This window comes from Epinephelus moara, chromosome 5, assembly GCF_006386435.1.
Source record: "Epinephelus moara isolate mb chromosome 5, YSFRI_EMoa_1.0, whole genome shotgun sequence".
NCBI classification, from domain to species: domain Eukaryota; kingdom Metazoa; phylum Chordata; class Actinopteri; order Perciformes; family Serranidae; genus Epinephelus; species Epinephelus moara.
In genome coordinates, this window is record NC_065510.1 from 9,353,678 (window position 1) to 9,375,488 (window position 21,811).

General features: G+C 41.3%; 1 protein-coding gene across 1 annotated transcript in view; it reads right to left on the reverse strand.

The window, feature by feature from the left end:
- The window catches only part of slc43a1b (solute carrier family 43 member 1b), a 24,625-nt gene extending 3,232 nt beyond the window's left edge, over positions 1-21,393 (reverse strand). The window contains exons 1-13 of the mRNA XM_050044092.1: positions 21,167-21,393; positions 18,284-18,442; positions 17,224-17,407; positions 17,080-17,135; positions 16,792-16,868; positions 6,202-6,294; positions 5,590-5,723; positions 3,823-3,965; positions 2,785-2,931; positions 2,015-2,050; positions 1,107-1,239; positions 890-1,019; positions 696-769 (exon numbers count right to left, since the gene is read on the reverse strand). Coding sequence (XP_049900049.1) covers positions 696-769; positions 890-1,019; positions 1,107-1,239; positions 2,015-2,050; positions 2,785-2,931; positions 3,823-3,965; positions 5,590-5,723; positions 6,202-6,294; positions 16,792-16,868; positions 17,080-17,135; positions 17,224-17,407; positions 18,284-18,437 — 1,361 coding nt within the window. The 5' untranslated portion in view covers positions 18,438-18,442; positions 21,167-21,393. The remainder of the gene's footprint in view (positions 1-695; positions 770-889; positions 1,020-1,106; positions 1,240-2,014; positions 2,051-2,784; positions 2,932-3,822; positions 3,966-5,589; positions 5,724-6,201; positions 6,295-16,791; positions 16,869-17,079; positions 17,136-17,223; positions 17,408-18,283; positions 18,443-21,166) is intronic.
- Between the last annotated feature and the right edge of the window lie 418 nt (positions 21,394-21,811).

The following is a 21,811-nucleotide window of genomic DNA, read 5'->3' on the forward strand; positions in this document are numbered from 1 at the left end:
TAATTTTATTTCCTGAAGAGGTTGTTTGGAAAATTGCAATCTGAAAAGTAACCAAAGCTGCTTAAGAGGTTATTGTGTTTTGAATGTGTTTCAAATTAAAAATAAAGGGAAACAGTGTAGGAATAACTTGTATAACGTTTTTATTAACAAATAGTAATATAAAACCTTGTTTTCCCTGTTTGAGACCTTAAAAAATAGACTGCGACTTATATCCCAGTGCGACTTATATTCCGAGTTTTACGGTATGCATATCCTCAAGGTTTATTAAATGTTAATGGGTGAGTTATATAAAAACACACCCCCTGTACAGTGTCTTGATTAGGGAAATTAGCCATAGAGACCAAAATTATTTTTTGTATCAGGCCTTTTAACACTGGGGTCTCAAGAGGATTAACGGGCCCCTGGAGCCTGCCTCAAATGGCTGTTCATAGAACTGCAGTTTTTGGCACTTTTGTGTTGGCTCATGTTTTTGCTCAGTCAGATTATCGCCTGTCTTAAACTGTGTGGAAAATGTGAACTAGTGAATTATGTCAAACTGTAAAATTGTGTAATTTTCTGGTTTTGCATCTGTCCAAAATAGTTGCTGCCCCACCATTTATTCCACCTAGAAACATCACTTTGTAGGGCTGAGGGTAATTACAGAGTCAGCTAATATCTGTTAGTGCAGCTTTAAACATGACAGTGGTGTCACTCACACAGCAGCGTAGAGACCTCCACAGCAGGAGTGGATAAATCCTCTCACTATGGTGTGCAGAACGTACGACACCAACTAATAGAGATGGAAAGACACAGCACAAAAAGATCATCGAAAGTGTCCCTTAGTGTTTCTTTATCTCTGTGTATTAGTAAAATGTGTAAAACACGTATTCCTGTTCAGTGTTTTTCTAACCTGTAGGGGCAGGTTGTCAATCAAGGAAAGTATTCCGAAGGTGACCAATAAGAGGTTAGTGAAGATGAAAGCTCTCATGGCATTGGTCAGTTTCTGGATCTTCCTGTCTCTCTTCGGGGGATCTGATTGGCTGAAGGGGACAAAACTTTCTCAGCCTACAATAGACATTGTCTTGCAAACTGCTGTACAAAAATGTATACATGTAGCAATACAATACCTCTTTTCTATTTGTGTGTTTGCGTTCTCCTCTTCACACTCCATCAGCCTCCAGTCCATGATGTAGCCAATCAAAGGACAGGTCAATAGACACAGCAGCTGCATTGTGCCGAAGATAGATGAGTAGAAACCAACTGGGGAGGACACGCAGAGATAGAGTGAGGTTCATAGAAACACGTGGACAGAAGCAAATAGGAGACAGGTTGGAGTCTCTACTTATGGTACTTATTGTGTTATTTAAGGTTTCATTCCCCGTATGAAGCTTGAAATGGTATTTTAAATCCCATGCTGTTAGGAACACAATGCAGACGGAGAAGCAGTGGGTCTACAAATACTGGGATCAGTCTAACACAATGTGCAAGGACCAAGGACACCAAGGACATGACTTTAGTTACATGTTGCTTCCTGTCCAACTAATGAATACAATATCATAACAACAATAAGTGGTTGTCTTTGTAATATTTTGATTGAATTCCACACACGTAACCTTCAACTTGGACCATATTTTCCATGTTTATGTGTTTAAGTTACTTGTTGGAACAGCAAATTTTGTCCAGCATTGAGAAAGACCACTGCAACTGGCAGCAACAAAACAGGCTGCAAAGTAACCACTCGGGACAGATTTATTCATATTAGGCTTCTGAGAGAGCATTTAGAGCACTGGGGACTAGAAATTATTTTTAAAATAATTATTTTTCATAATAATTTCTAGTGTCCAGTGGCCTAAATGCTCTCTCAGCTTGATATGAATGAATTTCTAACTGTGTTTTGAACAAGTAAACACACAAAATACAACTGGGAACATCAGTCAAAACACTGTAGTAACTCCACTCAGCCCAGTCAATAGTAGGCACTTGTTAACGTAAGGACAGCTTGTCTACTGTTAACACTGAGCATCTTGACTCTTACCTTGTTCCTTCGCCTCATTCACCATCTCTTCTGAGGCTGGAAGAAACAACAGTTTCAGGTCAACTCCACAGATGGTTTTACACAGTGACAATGTTTACATGCACCAAATATTCCAGTTTCTGCCTTTAATCCAAAAAAGACAATATTCCTAATAAGCTGTTAACGTGGCTGATGAAAATGATTATTCCACTGATATTCCTGTTTACATGCAACTGTGCGTACTCCGATTAATGTGCCCTAACATGTTGCTTGTTTCATTTTGCTTCGTTGCATCATGACAGGATTTTTCCAAAGTTTTCCACCAGTGGTGGACTTGACTGACCGTGTGAACACAGCCTACCTCTTTCATTCCTTCAAACACCTTCTTGAAAAGGTTGGCATTGGGTTATTTACGCATATCCAAAAACCTGCTGATTTCCAAGTCTGTCATAAAGTTTAAAAGCAGGTCTGTTTCTCCTTCCGATCACAAATGTGGACTTTTCTTTAGGGCATGCATCTCTACTCCAGGCTTGCAAATTGTTGGTGAGTTGGTCTGTGGACAACCAACACATTCTCACTCCGACCTCAATACACATATCAACGTTTGGTCATGGACCTTCCACGTCCAGAATCGATATGAAAGGTACCTTGGCTGAGTTGGTTGTGAGTGAGTGTAACAAACAAGAGGCTGTGTATTGCGAACTGCGGTAAAAAACGTTTGTTTGTTTTGTTCAGTGATAACAAAGTAGTAGTTAAATTATTTAGGTTGGTAGGTAGGTAATTATTCTTACGGTTGGGGTTGCCGTGGGTGACCAGGAACTCCACCATCTTGTTCATGGCACCCATGAAGAAGATCAGCCTCAGCTGGGTCATTGCCATGGTGATGAGACTCCACAGTAAGATGGGAGAGCACACAGAGTGACAGAGTGGCACTGCGTCTGAAGGAGGATAGAGAGAGAATGTGTGAAAACAGCCTTTAGTTCAGGTAGTGAAATACTCATGGAGTCACTCCAACAACTCAGCCAAATTGTTACAGTTCACTTCCCTGGAAAACTCCCAGAATGCACAGTTTCTCTTTTATTTTTCACGGCACTTTTGTACCTAACCCTGGAGCTGGCATTACATTATTACCATGTAAAACGTCAGAGGTTTAATGACAGAAACTGATACATCAGTGTCCTAATTTATGGTGTAGTTATTCACCACAACAAGGAGCCGTTTGGAAAAAGGGAAGGAGCACAGTGTGAGACAGATGGATGAGACTAATGAAAGCATGACACACATGATGAGTGACACTTTCAGTTGAAGCCTCAGGGAGTTTCACACAGCACTAAAAGAACCAGTTTCACCATAATAAAACAAATACAAAACTAGTGTAGTAGAATTCGTAGAATAATTAATTCAAGTTCTCAGTTATTCCAAGGTAAAATGTCTATTCATGTTGTTCCACTGGATTGCAGACACATTGGTATTGTTACTGGTTTATGTGTCTTTTAATTATAAGAGCTTTTGTTGTAAAGTTTGCAGTTGCCTGGCACACAGTCTGAGGCTTTAGTAACAGGCACTGTGGTTTTTTTCTGTGAAAGGTATGAGATTAGTCCATCGGTTATAACGTCTCCCTTATTTAAGAGACAAGTTTTACACTTTTAGAAGATATGCATGCTTGCCCAGTAAGTTCGCCTATACAGACTCTACAGAATCTCTATAACACTTTAATTATTAAAAGTTAATTAAACTTAATTTCATGTAAATTGGATAGTTCATTTTTTTTTAAATGATTAATTTAAGATTATTATTATTGTATTATTGTCAATGATAATGTTTCTTACCCTGGGTTGTGCCTTTGGAGTCTGTCCGTTCGGGTTCCGGCTGCTGAGCTCCCATCATGTCTTCCATAAGAGTCACATGGGTGACATACGACTCCCCAGTCACCTTGTCCTCTGTCACAACTCCGCTCAGCTTCACCTTTTTACTGATAAGAAAAGAGAAAGACAATAAAATAACTCCAGCCCTTACCAAATGAAGAAAACCTGTCACCATCTCAAAAACATGTGAACCTGCAGATTAGTGGACATTATATCCATGATTACTTTACTCAACATCTGCTTTCAAGTCATGGAGTGCTGAACATGGACAGGGTTCAGCATGTATGTGGTCAGTAAATTTGATGACAGTCTACTTATGGTGGCATCATAACAGAGGTCATGGGGTTACCAGAATCATGATGAATTATCCTCCGATTACTTAGAAGAGCAGAGGGGTGGACTCAAGTCACATGACCTGGACTTGAGTCAGATTTGATTCACAAATTTGATGACTTTAGACTCGACTTTACAGCTTTAAGTGTTTGTTTTTGGGGATAACGGGCTGTTGGAGAAATGGTCAAATGGGACATTTTTTGGACTAACAGGGCTTTAGAATTTTAGGTCGTCGGAATGATGGGCGGCCCCCAAAAAGGACACCAAAGATAATTTCAATCGTGTACAAACATCACATGTTGGTCAGCAAAAAACAAATTGCAGTATGCAAAATTAAAAATTACAGATGGAGATGCAACAACTTAAAATTTTGTTCGACACTGAAAGTTGCACAAAGAACAGTACGTCAAGGCTAATATTAACAAAGCTAGCGAGCTAATGCTCAGCTAACGTTACCGTAACAGCTAAGTAACATTTTGCAAACTTATTTTAACAAATTTCAAAAAGCACTTTTGATTTTTGTAAATTCAAGTCATTATTACTCTGTTGTTAAAATGGCAGAACGCTTGGCGAAGAGCGCATTATGACTTCTTTGGGACTCAAAACTCAAAGTTTAAGACCGAGGACATGACTCCGGACTTGCCTGTCGTGATTTGGGACTTGACTCTGGACTTTGGTGCAAAGATGTGAGAATTACACGTGACTTGGTTCCACCTCTGGTGAATAGTCATTAATTTTCATGGCAGTCTAGCCAGTAGTTGCCTACTTATCTCTGTTTTCTCATGGTCCTGACTGACACAAGCCCAGCAGACGTCCCTTGTGTATTTACTAAGTGCAATCACCTGTTTACTTGTCACAGCTGTGCACAGTAATCTCATTAAGCCTTACATACATGTATGTATTTACTCCCTGTCCTCTGTTCAGTCAGTGCCATATTATCCTCTATGCTACCTGCATGATTGTTGCCACAGTCAGAAGCTGTGTTAGTGATTCCTCAGTCTCTGCTCTGCTCCTTCTCCCTGCTGTCGGGTAGCTACATGAGGCCAAACCAGTTAGAGCCACAAATGTGACAATCATGGTGTGGTTTTCACAGCATGCCATCAAGCCAATGTTTGAGGAGTGACATGTCTGTACATGCCAGTAAATTACTGTTAGAGGATGGAATTAACCTGAAATAGTACCTGGGTTGTGGAAACTGTAGATTAAGAGAAATTCATTTGATTCGTCTTTTGTCATGTTTCCTTAATTACTTAGCGTTATAGGATTTCACATGCTCACACAGTAAGCTATGACAGTGTCATCATCGCCACAAAAATGCCCTAGCACCCTTGATGTGATGTATCCAGAGCCACTTTGTGTAGAATATCAATGTGTTTATAGGACGTAGAGCGCACTGACGTGTATCTGACGTCTTCGGGTGCAGGGAAGGATTCAACAGGCCAGTTTACGAAGCAGTTGACGAAGACCATGCAGGCCATGCCAGACCAAACCCACATGAGGACGCGGAACGACACGCCAAGGTCATAAATCACCTGGAGTTGAAAAACAGGAAGGAAGAGGAGGGTTTGGGAGAGAGATGGGTAGAAGAGGGACGAGGACAAGGATGAATAGAGGAGACAGGGACAGGGAAAATATGTTAAAAATTTAGTGTAGTAAAACTGACCTTGTTGCATCATTGCATTACATTTAACTTTAACAGCTTCCCCCTTCTGCCTCCCCATGGGCACTTCTGTATCCATTTAATCGCTAATCTATTCCTCCTCCTCTAGATTCGATTTATTTTCATTCCTCCTGACATCATCTCCCTTTCCAAACCTTTCTTCCCTCCTTCTGTCCTTTGTTAATGCTCCTTTAAAAACAAAACTTGATAAAACTGTGCACGTTAGTTAATGACAACAACCCTAGATAAGTATTTTGTGATGATTAAGTTGTATTGAAAGTTAATCTATGCTTTTTCAAGTTGTCCAACAGTTCAAGCAGGTTTGTACATGCGTGCATGTGTGGTTGTACCTTGACACCAGGGAAGGTCACGGCTGAAGAAGCATAGGAGCCAATCATCAGGGAGAGGATGGTTGATCGTATATTTCCAAACATGTTAGGCAGCTAGATGAGAGAGAAAGACATTAAAGAGAGAGGAAACTTGTGTAATATCAAACTAATAATTGAACCACCGTCCCTATCAGTCAGCAGTAAGTGTGGAAAACACTGTGGAAACACTTTTTCTAAATCTATTAATCAGCTGTGACCCCTGTTAGGAGAGAGCTAATGTTCATTCTCAGTTATCCAAATGCACTTTCAAAGCGTACCCAGTAGGCGGTGCTGCTGCATTCTTTTAATCACAAGCTTTTGTGAGGGGTGAAAATTGAGCTGATTAACACACACACACACACACACACACACACACACACACACACACACACACACACACACACACACTGTTCCTGTGTGACAGTCACCCGTCCTTTTGTCATAGAAAGTTGGCATGTGCCAGTGTGCATGTGAACATTCTCTGGCCATGCAGATGGCGTCTGAGTTTTGGAGAGTGTGAGAGTGTGTGACTACAGACTTTCACTCTAACTATAGCCGCAGCTGGAGCGCTGCCAATCACACAGCAACTGCACGTGTCTCTGTTCACACTACAGGCCTTCATGATGAGTTTAAATTTACTGCTCATATCAGATTTTTTGCACGACTGTTCATTTCTATTTGAGAGTGTCACCAGTAGCATATTCCATATACCAGTTTGAACTGAGGCTGTGTCAAAAACACAAACTCTTCTGTTTTTTTAAGTGTCCCTATAGACTGAGACAACTATTACCACCATCATAAATGTTGGATGATAAACGACAGCATGTTGTTAGTGCTGGGAATTATGGTTCTTTGAAGGGAGCCAGATCTTATGGCTCTGATCTTTTCCGAGAGCTCGAGGTTGCTCTTGAGGTTTCCGAGAGGTTGCTACTGGCATAACATACAAAAGTCTCACCATGTTAAAATCAAAGTGAAAAGTTTCTGGATTGTATTTAAGATATATTTCATAGGCTCATCCTATTATTCCGTCTAATTTACCAAAAAAAAGGCAGTAAAAAGAAATCAGCTCTCAGACAGGAGCTGGCTCATATAGGCGGCTCATTTGCAACACATTACTACTTTTCCTGAACACAGCAAACTAAATGGCAACCCAGCTTGTAAGCTTATGACATATCTTGGATGTAAAGTTTTGTCTTGAGGGTGGTGCCTAGTCCATTCTCATTTCCACGTCATTAAATACAGATACTTTGTCACGCCCTGTGTGATCATACACATGATACTGACAACAAAGGTAACCATTGAGCGGATGCACAAGACTTCCCACTGACTCCAATTTAAACCCAATGGCTGCAATATTTGAGGCTGAGAACAACTAAGAGCAAGAAAGTCCACATAGGTTGGGAGGGAGGGGAGGTGGATGCCTCTAGGAGAACAAGACTTTCCCAAGGAAACAACAGTCCGTGTCCCATGTGAAACCAAAAGTCACCTTTGTTTAAATCTAACGTTAGATACTGTATTTTATGTATGGTCACTGCACACTGATGTTACTCACGTGACGTATTTATGTCACGTTTTGTTACGTAACATACCTATTCTAACTCAAAACATGATCTTTTTGTAAACCTTACCAAGCAGTTTTGCTGCCTAAACCTGATCAGAACTGTTTTTATCATGTGTTACAATGTGTTTCAGCTGTGTGTCACACAGACACACTAAAGGGTGACTAGTGTGTTGCTGTGAGACACCAAGGGGAGTGACAAAGCGTCGGCAATTGACCTCCGAGGAATGAGACAGGGCTGCAGCACCAAAGCAAAGTGCACAGAAAAACCAAAAGGAAAGGCTCCTTTCTATGGGGAGCAAGGTACTGTGTGTTCATATTAGGGCTATGGTTATTTAAAAATTAGGTTTCAAGAAATTAAAACTAACAGGTTATTTGTTTTGAATTAATTTAAACACAACCCAATCAACACGGATTTGTTCATTTGTGGTGCCTTCGTTGCCTTACTTGAGTGACAAGCTCATGTTACTGTAAGGCAGTTTAAAAAGTCGGCAAACAGTCTTACCTATATTGATAGCTTTTCTATTTATGGTGTCAAATCCGCAATGCTTTCACACATGACCTCTTAGATGGTTTGTCACTAGCACAGCTCACTAGCTTTTCTCCATTTTGTACTGGCAAAGATAGCAAACGGAGCGGTGTGTCAGATGGACAGTGGCTACATCAGGATTGCCTCCTGCTGTAGTACACAGCACTTATACACTGTGTACTTTGATATTATTCCACCTATGAATGATCATTTGATGTTTAAATGAAAAATGATTTACATCTTAAAATCACTGCCATGTTTATCTGTGACGTGCTGATGTAACATAGTTAATAAGGTCAAGTTTAAATCCAGCTAAATTTTATAATAGTGCTGTTATATGTGCCCTATTTCCATTTATTTTGTGTGTTAAAGTTATATCTATGCTGTTGAGATGCTATTAGGTCAGAATACGTCAGTTTGAAGGAGCGACAGTGCCACCTGCTGTCAAAACTCAGTATCTGCGTAAAGTAGTAAACAGCGGAGGATTGTGGGTAATTTTCAGAGCTACGGAAGACTTTCCTTGAAATAGCTACTAGCTAACATGTTGATGTCTGAGGACAAATGTAAAGTTAACTTATTAATAAAGCATGTAGAAGTTGAGCTGGCTTTGTCTGTTTGTATATTCATTGTTTGTCATTAAGTTCGCCATGTTTTTTATTGAGTTAAATATTCGTTTTTATTATTTTGCCGCTCTTAAACACTGTCTGTTGTGCTGTTAGCTAACATTAGCATGATGCCGCACAACACCGCCTTTCCAGATGGAGCACGAGCGGGTTGTCCACATGAGGTCACCAAACAACGCTGTCCTTTGCTATTTATCCCAGACTTATGAGGTTTTCCATTAGGTGAATAAACCTGCTTCTTACCACCATCTACCGGCTCCAAGTGGTTCATTAGAGCAGAAGACGTCACACACAGGTCAGTAAAACATAGCATAAAAAAGCCACCTTATTCCTAGCCCCCATAATACCTTGCGTGAATTATGGGCGCAACTTCCGGCGTTGAACCGGAACGTTTTAACGTTTTTTTCCCTTTTCAACTGAGCATGCTAGCAATTAGCTTGCCCCGCCCTGTTAAACTATTGTTAACCTTAATATGGCCTGAGTTAGCACAAGGGAAACATCTGCTCCTTTTAAAGATGATTTCTGATGACGTTTAACATGATTAATTATTAACTGTAGCTCCACGTAAAGTGAATAAATGTCATGTTTCCTAGCTAATCCTCCACTCGTCTGTGTTTACGACGCAGTTTACAGGTTTTTTTTAACTTCTGATTTATTAAAAACTGTTCTGTATGATGCTGAATTTAGCAGCAGACTTCAGTAATAGTAATATAAATTAGTAGTAAGAGAATAAATTTTGGCACTTTATATGTGATATAAAGGAAGTGCAGTAAATCAGTAACACATTCTCAGTCCTAATGACTAAATACATATTTCAAGGTATGTTGCTGAGTTTATTTTATAACGAGCAATTTTCTAGTATAGGTTGAGAATGAAGTCAGACAGGGAAAGACAGGGATATCATGTACTGACGTTGAGTGACGGACCTGTCAGTCTAGGTGTCATTCTCTTCTGCAAATTCTGATTTAATTATTGTCTCGCTATGTCTCGTGAAACTGTTGTGGTTTCTCATATCAATGGTACCTTTGGCAACAGCAACAATCCCTTTTTGTTCTGGTCTATGTTCAACACGCAGTTGCTGAAGACAAAAATTTGGCATAGACTGGTTGTTGGTCACCACAGACACGGACAGTGCAATGCTAAGATCACATTAGTTAAATATTTGTTAAAAAAAGTAAATCAGTATTTGCTAAACTGAAGGCAAATTACTTGCGATAAGAACCAGCGTAGGTGGGTAGCTACCAAGAGTGACCACTGGGATTAACCACATATAGTCTATGGGACTAATTAGCTTACTGCTACTTCCGCTATCTCACTGGAAGTTGCGCCCATGAGTAGTAATCGTAGTAGTAGTAGTAGTTTTGCACTCAGGAATAAGGTAGATACAAGTAGGAACATCCCTGAAATATCATTTACAAGGTAATATCAAGCTAAATTAGCTAACATTAGCTTGTACCCAAGCAAGTCAGACTGTAAGTAAGACCAGTGGGATGGGAAAAAGGTGTAATTTTTAAACAAGTCTTGGTAAAAATCCAGGATATCGTTTCTTCCTTTTCAGCCCAGAAAGTTTTATGCATGTAGTTTCCATCAAGACTTCATCACTGTGACAAATGCTTTATGTTATAGTTTTAAATTATAGGCTGACCAAACGTCCTCTTTTGCCCCGACATGTCCACTTTTCACGTTCAGTCCGGGGCGTGTTTATAAATAGATGATAATGTCCGGTTTTCCTTGTGTGTGTGTGTGTGTGTGTGTTAGGGTGCGGCACGGGCCGCATATTTCTGTCCGAACCCGACAGTCATTCTGTTTTGTTATGTCCGAAACCGAACTGAGCCCGACATTATTTAATTATTAAAGGACTGAGTTTGTGTCACACAGTTGTTACGGTTACAGGCTATTTAACAGGCCAGGCGTACGCCGTAGGTGCTCCGCGGAGAGGGAGACCTTCCGTGTTTGAGACGGGAGCGGGCGGCGGGAGGTCCGAGGCTTCCAGCGAGGGGAGAGGGAGAAATATAACAAAATAAGATAAAATAGGAAAAACCTGTCTCCCTCTTTTATTTTATTTTCACCGTTTAATCAAGGCGGGTGGCGGAAGGTCCGAGGCTTCCAGCGAGGGGAGAGGTAGAAACAAACAGCCAATGTGTGTGTGTTGTGTTCCGGTGTTGTCACGTAAATAACATTCCCCAAGCAATAAACAGGACAGACAATAGGATTTTATTTATTTTTACACTACATTTTCACGGAAAGCTGACCGAATCTGACCCGAGCCCGAATACAATTTATACATTTTTGACCGAACCCAGCCCGACCCGTCGGGTAGGCCTAGGCCTACCGTTGGGACCCGTCGGGCTCGGATTGGGTTGCCACACTCTAGTGTGTGTATGTGTCCCCTAGCTATAGGGGCCTATCTGAATTTCTGTCTTTGAGAGATTTTATTTTGTAATATAACTGAATTTTCTATCCATACATATAAATTTTAAATATATTAAAATGATAAGGCATCTTTGAGTAAACTGCGAGTATCATTTAAGCAGGCTATGTCGTGGCTGGGCCGAGTGTCCTCTTTTTTGGAAATCAAAATATGGTCACCCTATTTTAAATCACTCCTTTGGGGCCATTATTGTAGCAAAACCGTTTACAGATGTGTGCGGAGAGTTGTGAAACTGTATCTTGTTGTGTGTGTGTGTGTGTGTGTGTGTAATTAGATGTGTAAATGTTTAAAAGAATCTCTAAATGCGTACTGAGATTTGTGAATGTTTACAGGAATCTGCAAATGAGTAGGCCTACTGAGAATCTGATTTGTAACACTTCCCAATCATAAAATACAGTTCTGACAAACACAGGGGGGCGGGGGTCCACCTCTGTAAACACTGTGGACTAATGTCCTTCTCAGGGCAGCAGTAGAGTGAAAATCAGTCAGGCTTGGCTCTTTGACTTTCACGTAGTTTGCGCACATTGTGTACTCAGCTTGTGTGTTTTTTGCCCTCTGTGTTATCCCAAAATCTGTAATCTGACTTCTGCATTGATTGGATAAAATCTTTCCCACACTGAAAGGAACCAGTTCCTTTTGATTCTGTTAACTGGAACTTCATGAGAGTTTTTGACATGTGGGTTAATACTACAGATTATATTAAATACATTTAACTGGTTTAATTTTTGCTTCATGACCATGGTACTCCATCAGAGTACATAGAGGAGGGAGGGAGGCCATGCTGTTGGCTTGGCCTGAGCCAAGGACCCACAGCAAGCTGCCCTCCTTGGCCAACACACCCCTGGGTCCACGAAGCCTTGTGCGGCAGACCCTACGCACATCGCCTACGCTGTTGTGAGCACTATACTTGTGCTGTGGTGTGTCTGTGTATCTCTGCAGTTACTCCTCCAGAACACTAGTTGGCGGTGGGGTTTCTGTGAAATACTGTTAAGTTTAGTTGATTCAAAAAACACCCAAAACATACATTAAATATGAGACAATTTCAAACACAAGTACACAAATTGGCTTCAGTATAACTTGCAGCATTCACAGACAAAGCCCTTGTCTTTTGCTGGACACATTTTCCCCAGAAATACAACATGCTAATGTTATTAGCACAAGCCTATGGCATTTTACGTTGTATAAATTAGCGACAGCTAGCAAACTTTCACCAACAAAACAACTGTCTTATACTAAACACGTTTTCCAAACAAATATACGACGTAACACAGTCAGCGCAGAGACAAGCTGTCCCCTTGTAGCAGCGTCAGACTCATGTGGGCATGAGGGGCGCCCCTCACTAGCCCTGGAGGGTCACATACAAACTGTGCTCACCACCAGTACAAGAAAAACCCACTAATGTGACGATTATTTAAACCCTACTATAATGCCACATTGTTGTGATTAAATATGAGGCCAAACGTGGGAATAATCCACTTTTTAGTTCATTGTACATAAAAATGTATGATGATTCACCTTATAAGTAGTAAAATGCCTTTCTTTTAACCTAGCACTTCATAGCTAGCAAAATGCTAACCTAGCATTTTCTTCAGGGCTTGTGCTTCCGGACCAAGGGACCAAGGGGGCTGATCCTGGCCTGACCTGTCCGTCTGTTGGGTGAGTCATGTAGCTCCAGCTGCATCTACTCACATCCACTGGAAAAGCCCGCCGGGTGAAGCGAAATTCATTGTTGAAATCTGTCAGCCATACGAGCACTTGCGGCACAGAAGGCAAGTCATACACTGTTCATCAGCACACAGTGTCATGACACAGAGCTGGTTGAAAATCGGACAAGTTTCCCTCTAGCGAGTTTCCAAATAGTCAAGTGGCCAAAAAATACACAAAGTAAATTGGGATGTTAGGGTTCTCTGAGGCTCACTTTGTGTGATTGAAGGTTTAATTATTGTCATTGTAAAATACAGGGTTACACAATGAAATGCTACACGAGAAAAACAAATCAAAATAGAAGTGCATTCCAGTCGAGCATTTGTTGAATTTACATCAGGAGGGATGTAAATGGAAGCTACAAAAACAATGAACATGAACATTTGGGCAGATAATATGGCCAAATTTCAACAGACGGGAAACAACTTGTCCTTCAACTTTGACTATGTTTGAGCGCCAAGCATCACTGATATAAACAAACATAGACCATGACTAAATATCACCTGTGTTTCTCTCTCTGTCTCCAGTCCTCAAGTATAGCTAACGTCATACCTCTTTGCTCAGTAATGTTTCCATGCTGCAGCTTTGCTTTCAACTCTGTTTTTTCCACTCTTATCTGCCCTCCCTTCTTTTCCATGGCTCTCCCTCTGTCTTTCCATTACCTTTTCCATCTGTTCTTGCCTTCATTTCCCCAAAGCCTCCCTCTTCTCTCTTTCATTATTGTCCACATGTAGTTTGCGAGATGAACCAAATATGTAGGGAAAACCTGTCAACCCGAAGTTCTTCCCACAGGTAGGCTATACCTGCAGAACATCTTCATGTTGACAGTGTTATTGTGGGCATGTTCTCAGAGTTCTTTCCCAGAGCCACAAGCACTCTTTCTAAAAATGTATTTAGGACAATATTGAGCCCTGCTTAGATCTGAAGGAGATCTCAGAAGATTAGAATAAGACTGCTGCACTGGTCAGTCACTTTATTATAGTGCGAAGTGCCTTATCGAAGTTCACAGAGCATGTGTTTGCAGCTAGTTAGGTTATGTGTACCATTTACATCAAGTTGTTATGTAAGAGCTTATCAAGGAGATAAAGACTCCACCAGACAAACCACATAAACACACACCAGACCAGGAATGACAGCAGTGCGGCCAGGATGACCATGTCAATACCAGGACATGGTCAGGGTCAGAAAGAGGGTGAAGGAGAGAGTGACAGAACGAGACTGAGGGGGAGAGAGTGAGATAGACAGATGGACAGAGAGAGAGAAAGAGAGATGGTGCGGACAAGGGTAGAGGGCCGTGGGAGGGTGTGTTGGCTGGCCATGCTTCGGATTGGCTGAGAGGCTGCAGCAGAATTTAGAACAAGTAGAACAGCATGTGCTACTGTGCAAATACACACACACACACACACACACACGCACACAGACATGTGCTCATGATCTAAGGTACACACAAAGCAGTCAAAACCACACACACAATGTGTTGGAGCATGACTACTGAGGTTTATGGTTGGATGTAGGTGTACTGGACTCAGAAAGTGAATCCACAGTGACTCATTGGGGTCAGGGAACGCTGCTGCCCTGTAGGCTGAAACCTTAAAGCGTTTACACCTCTGGCCACGCCCCAGTCTGTGATGTCACGACAGGTGTTTTGATTTTACAAAGAGGGGGACGTATAAAGTGGGTATATGGGGCGTCCTGGTGACCTAGCGGTCTATGCAATATACTGTGACGTCCGAGGTTCAAGTCCAGACAGCTGGGACCTTTGTCCTACGTCCCTGTCCCCCCTGTACCTCCCCCGCACTGATGATGTACACAGACTGATGAGCTGAGATGACCTCTCTTGTGTTTCATCTGGGTCAATTATAAAATGGTTTCCCGGGTGTCACTGATTAAAAATAGTGGGAAAACTAGAGGATGTTACGTTGTTGTTGGTCACAGCATTTACATATTATCACCTGATAAGGTTATTATAGTGAACTTCAACTTAGTTGAACTCAGCAAACACTTGTCTACAGATACTGAGCAACACTGGCATTCATCAGTTGTGTTTGTGTCCGTCTGATGAATGTAAGTCCAATACTTGCTCTCTTTTAGCTCTACCCTGGTCTCCAACAACTCATGAGATAAAAAGCCTTTGTCTATTTAACTGAAAAATCCTCCACGATGTTCCGTGGCTAACTTTGGTAGTCTGCTGCAAAGTCACGCAATGGGTGATGGCTAATGTAACAGCCCTACAGGCAGTTTAAAGAATGAAAAAATGAGTGTACAGAAAAGGTCAGGGTGGTGGTTGGGTCAAACAAACACAGGAATTTCACTCAGAAGACTGCTGTTCACGCCCTGTGTGGCAGGGGTCGCATTAACCGGATATTCTCGGTCATTGACTGGTTTTTTACAACAATGACCGGAAAATCTGAAGGCCGTCAGTCATTTTGACCGGTTGCAATTACCACCCCTGCCCACTAGTGTTTTCACACTGCAGAGAAAAAGTCATTCATCTGCTTCACGTAGCGTTGTTGACATAACGCCCTGGTCACACCGGACACCGAACCGAAGCGCAGCGCCCAGCAGCGGAGGCAGTTTTCAATCCATGTTAACCTATCTGACTGTCCACACAGGCCGCTGAGCAGAGCGGAGCACCTGCGGAGGCAGCGCTTCAGTTCGGCGTCTGGTCTATTTTTCATGNTTGCTTGTTGGATTTATTAAAAACGAACAAATGAAAACTAAATGTCTTTGAATATCTTTATTATCATTTAAAAACGAAAATTAAAATGACCGGTAAAAATAGATTATGATTGGATTTTTATGATCCTGTCGGTCAAAATGACTGGCGACGAAAAAGTCTAGCGCAACGTCTGCTGTGTGGACACCACCACCAACACATTCTCACTCCCAACTCATCACATATTGCCACTTGGTCAGTCAGTGGACTTTTACATCTACATATTATGTGCTAGGTATCCTGGGTGTGTCTGTTGTTGAAGATCTGGGATGCTGTGTCAATTTACACCTGTTACATGTATGTGTCTTTGTATCTTTACAAATTACACTTCTGTTTTCAAAGGAAATGTACAGTTTTTGCTGGTAAGATTCATTCAGTCTTTTTCAAAATAAACTTTGGTAAACCACTGCATATTTATGTTGATTTCATAGTGCAACAAACGCACATGGTTAGGTTTAGAAAAAAAAACCCATCATGGTCTAGCTCTACATTCATATGGGAAGCGAACACCAGCCTCCGTACCATTATTAACTGACGCCATTACACTGCGGCTAAAAGGTGCCTGTTTTGTGTCAATGACCAAGTGGCGGTATTTAACGTCTTTGGAATGAGAGTGTGTTCCCACCACACACTGATAGTGGGTTACAGTGATTATTGAGAGGGATTACTGTTGTGTGACACTATATATAGTTTTTTTTACCCCTTTATTTATTTATTTATTTATATAAAAAGGAAATTCTGCACAGTATGCCTTAAACACCTTATGTGCCACCCCAGCATAATGTGTTGTTAAGAGGTCGTGGTCATTTGAAGTATTTCTGTGAGATCATGTTGTAAAAACAAGCTACTGCTAGAGATGAGATTGATGAGATGGAACTAAAACAGTCAGTTTAAAATTGGTAAAAATGTTTTGTAGAGCTGAGATATTCTCACTCCTCAGCTCCTAGTAATAGAGTATGTGTGTGTGTGTGGGTGTGTGTGTGCCTGAGTGTGTGTGTGTGGGAGTCATACTGTGAGTGAGGTGAAGGTCAGACAGATCCCTCCAAAGCCGTTGAGGGAGACAGCGAGGAAGATGAGGGCGGACAGCACTGATGGAACACATGGACATGAAGATTATAATAAACCATGATGAAACGTTGATGGTACATTTAGTTTTTTTTTCTCCTCAGCTAGTTTGGTAATAGTGTATGTGTGTGTGTGTGCCGGTGTGTGAGTGGGAGTCACACTTAAAATAAGTGCACCCAGCATGTCCGTTAAACGTGTGATTATTCAAGGGTTCATATTAATGTGTCGTCTTACCTTCAGGGTTGTATGCAACGACAGCGATCATTGCGCAGGAGGCTGCAAAACATGAACTGATATATACACAAGGTGTCAGAGCACATATGGTTTCAATGTCACTTTCACTGAATATGTAAGAAACTCTCATCTGGTCTGTCACACCTGCCGATGAGCCTCAGTGGGCGCGGCCCATATTTGTCCATCAGGATGCCCAGGGGTAGAGTGGCTGCACTCAAGAGGAACGAGCCAATGGTGAAGCCAAGGTTCAACATCTCTTCCTGCTCCACGCAACTCCGCCACTGACCGCTCTCCATGGAAGTCACGTTGGTGTGGTCAGTTTCGTTTTCTGGAGAGGGTTGTTTAAAGAACAAGTCAGGAGAGGGTAAAGTGTTGACAGAAGAGAACCAAACACTTCCTGACTGCAATAAAAAGACTATTTTTTTTTTTTTAAATTTAAAGACACATAATATACAACTAATGAGATTTAGGCCCTTACACAACAGGATTTTTTTTGTGTGATTGATTTGTAAGTCCTTATATATTTTTTCAAGCTGTTGTTTCTGTGGAATTTAAACTGAAGCAACAGAAAAAGTGAACTTAAATTATTTGGGCTGATACTTGGTGCTCAAATGTAGTCAAAGTTGAAGGACAAATGTTTTTCTTATGTCGAATTTTGGGCATATTATCTGCACCCTTTGGCATCTCTATGAGACGTGTCAGGCTTTCCATTAACTGCAATGTAAACCCATCCGTGGCAGTATTTAATGGTGGGGTGGTAGATGGGTCAAACAAACATAGACTTTCATTCAGGAGACCACTGTTTGTGTCTTGTGTGAAGCCAAAAGGGTATGCTGTTTTAATTTAACGTTACGTAACTTACGTCCGTCCAAAATGTACTCACATCGCTCATGTAGGTTTTTACTTTGTTATGTTATTTATTTTAACCCAGATCATAACTGATTGTGACCCTTTGACAATGTTAACCACGTGTTACAAGGAGTTTCACCCAGGAGACAGCTGTGTATTACATAGAGACGCTAAAGTGTGCATCTCACAGAAATGCCAAAGGGTGCCTTTGGGTAATTTAGGCATAATTTAGGGGGGAACAATCCCTGCTGGACAAATAGCAACAGTTGCTAAAACCACCCACAATTTGTGCCTAAAAAATGCTAGAAACACGCTGACTGTGGGTGATTACGAGCTGCTTGGATGGCGGTCTTACCAATGCAAAGATGGGAATAGAAGCCTTCATTCTTCAGCATGATGAGCAGTGAGCCCCAACCCAGCAGAACAGCAGAGAAGAGCAGGTTCTCTATAATGGCTGTGATAGCCATCCACCACCTCCTCCTGTACGCTTGGGCCAAGCTGGGAGCCATGACAGCTGTGGACACATGAGCACAGGAAACACATAAGAAGAAAAGTCCGCCAAACAGCTGGAGACCAAGTTTTACCAGGAACAAGCACAAGAAAGCCTTAACTTTGCACCACCAAACTTTAGTGTCACATTACAGTTTCCTTCAATTGACATTTAGCTGCCTTGCACAGAGCTTGTACTGTATTTACATTTGAAGATGTCTTTTTGGCACTGTGGTTGAGAAAGAGAGAGCTTGAACTTGACTTCAGCATTGGTATGTCAACGTTAGCTAACATTTAAAGCACATCTTACTGCTGCTGGAAACTTGGAGAGTGTCATCAGTTGGGAATGTACATTTTGTGAGTAGTTTTGTAAGTACCTCATCATATTGATGCCAGAATCCCAAACTGTCATGAGGCAGTCCAGCACAGTGATCGGCAGACGATGGCTGAGTATATCCAGATATTAAAGGGCAGTTATCTCGGTATAAACATGTATGTTTTTCATTCTCCATATAGTTAATCCTTAACACTGTTACTATATATTTCAATGATAAAAAATAGTAAATTGTATTTTTAACTGTGAAAATATCCAGGAACTTTAAATGTTTTGTAGACATTCATTCAACACAAGGCCAGAGGGAGACACACTATTGGTGTTTTGGTGAGAATCACTGAATGTAAACTGTGTGTGTTTACAGGAACACCCTACAGAGAGCCCCTCAGTCTGCCACCAGTAACCACCAGCACTGTTGCATGAGTGAAACCCCGAGGAGCTATATACTGTACAGTGCGAGGTGTCAGCTGAGAGGTGCCATGACATCTGGAGGAGTCCGACCCCATTTGACCTTCAAAGCTATCAAGTAGCGTGCACTGATCTAACCCATGTGCACACACCTACACACACACCCACACGTGGCCACAGTGACTCAACCTGTATAAGGTACATGTTTGTACACTAGGGGTACAGCTGACTAGCCATAGATAGACGTCATCCAATGAGCTGTGCGTGTGTGTGTGTGTGTGTGAGTGTGTGTCTGTGTACATTTGTGTTCAGTTTTGTTTAAGGAGTACTTAACCCACAAAATGACCATTTGCATATCAACTACTCATTGTGTGTTATCCTGAATTTATCTCGCATGTCTCTAAAGTGAACAAAGAATCCAAAAAAGGCGAACATTCTTCATGAGGGAAACACGGGCGTCATTTAACAACAGCAAAACAATTTCAAAACATCCATTTACAAACTCTCACTCAACTCACGCGGGTGTATATTCACTAAAACATTACGATTTAAAAGACGTCAGTAACAACAGTTACATGCATGGCCGAGTCGTGCCTAGGCGTGGGCGTGTGTTAGAACTCCAGTGAAGTTTATTCGCATGTACACACCCAGGCATGCTCAGGGCGTGTCATTTGTAGGTGGAAGTGTGTTATATTGTAACATTTAAGTGAAAATGCAACTACTGGGACGTTCTGAGCGTGCGACTGGATAAATGAGACTTGGATTATACAGCACGAGTTGGTTGAGAGTTTGTAAACGGATGTTCAGATATAGTTTTGTTGCTAAACGTGATCCCCATTTATTTCCATTTCATGAAGGATATTCGTCATTTTTGGATTCTCCGTTCACTATGGGGGCATACAAGAAGTTTTCTCCATGAAGTCTAGGTAACACACGGTGAATTGATATACAAATGGTCATTCTGCAGGTGGCTCCTTTAATGAAAAACAAATACTTAATTCGGCATCACACAAATCTGATTCCATACAAATCAGCTGTGATTTTGATGTCTAAGGTCATTTTTATCTTACAGGTCTTCATGTTGTGATTATGTGACTGACGGGCTTTATATATGTTTGAGAGGAAATCAAATGCAAGCAGAACATTTTTATTTGAGCAACAAAACTATTCTGTGCTCACTAAATGAATTTGCGTCGCAATTATCCACATTAATGTGCAGTAATAACTTTCAGTCAGTGTCGCTCTTATACCCTCTCACAAACTCTTGCTTGGTACGCTGGCGAGCTGCTGCGCACTTGCTCAACCTGGCACAGCGTTACAATGTGACACACAATCCACCAATGGGAAACTTGAAGAAGGCAATTTCTGATTGGCTTTTTCGTCTCCAATTAGATTACAAGTCGAAGTGTCTACAGCATCCAAGGAAATTTTAATAGAGTCCTTGACAGCATCCCGGAAGTATTATGAAAAATATATATATAACTGACTAGAGAGGAGTTTTTTTTTTTTTTTTTTTACTATAGTTTGGTTTAAATTAATCAACACAGACTGACAGGCTAAAATAGTGATTCATTTTTTCTTTATTTGGGTTTAAATTTATGTTTAGGATCAACAAATGAGAAGGCACAACAGCGATAACCTAGGTCACACCTAGTAAACTCAGTCATATCAGAAAATGTTCCCTATCAAGGTCATGTATACCACTTCAGTTGGAATAGACTCTTCTAATGGACACAATAAACATGGTCAAACCTTTCTTCATCTAGATAACATGTTGTGCTTTTACCTTTTCTCAGTTGTGTTTCCATGTCAAAGTGACACAAACTCATCGACAGTGGTTGATAGGAGGGTGAACTAGCTGATCCTCATGCAGTTTTGATCACCCTAACTCACAAGTACCTCAAGAGTGCATTCCCATAGAGCCACAGGAGGTGAGTCATGAAACCCTTACTGCCGGCTTTATGAGGGGACACCGTCATATGTGGCAACATGTTTAAAGTCACTTACTTTATGAGTTGAGCTCCTGCAGTAGATGATCTGTATTTATATGGTGAGGATTCAACACGTTTTCTTCTTCACTGCTGCTTCTGTTTCCCAACAGAAGAAAGTTTAAACAATCTTTCTTTCTTTCTTTCTTTCTTTCTTTCTTTCGGCCTGTCCTTCTCTTTAAGATTTAAAGCGTGTGGCAGCTGTATTCAGTGGCACATGTGCACTCACATTAACTCTCTCTTTCTAAGTACAGTATGTCTATAAATGGAGCTCAAGTCTTGCCCGCCCACCCTGCTGACCGTAACACACACACACACACACACACACACACACACACACACACACACACACACACACACACACACACACACACATTTGTCCACACCTAATATGTCTTATAATCAGGACACATGACTGTAGGTCTGATGGTTTGATGGAAATAATGTTGTTGCTGGAGCTGATGTCTTCATTGTTAAAATACTTTTTGATTTCTCAGCCCCTCTAGTGTCATAAAACCATTTAAACTCCTTGCTTGTAGTGCTTTGGCTCCTGACAAAGTTTTTTCGCCTGAAACCAGAGACACTGGTGTGCTGATAGCTTGCTCACTGGCTCCATCATGTGGTCAGCGACAGGGTGTCTCAGAAACTTTTTTCTGTACACAGT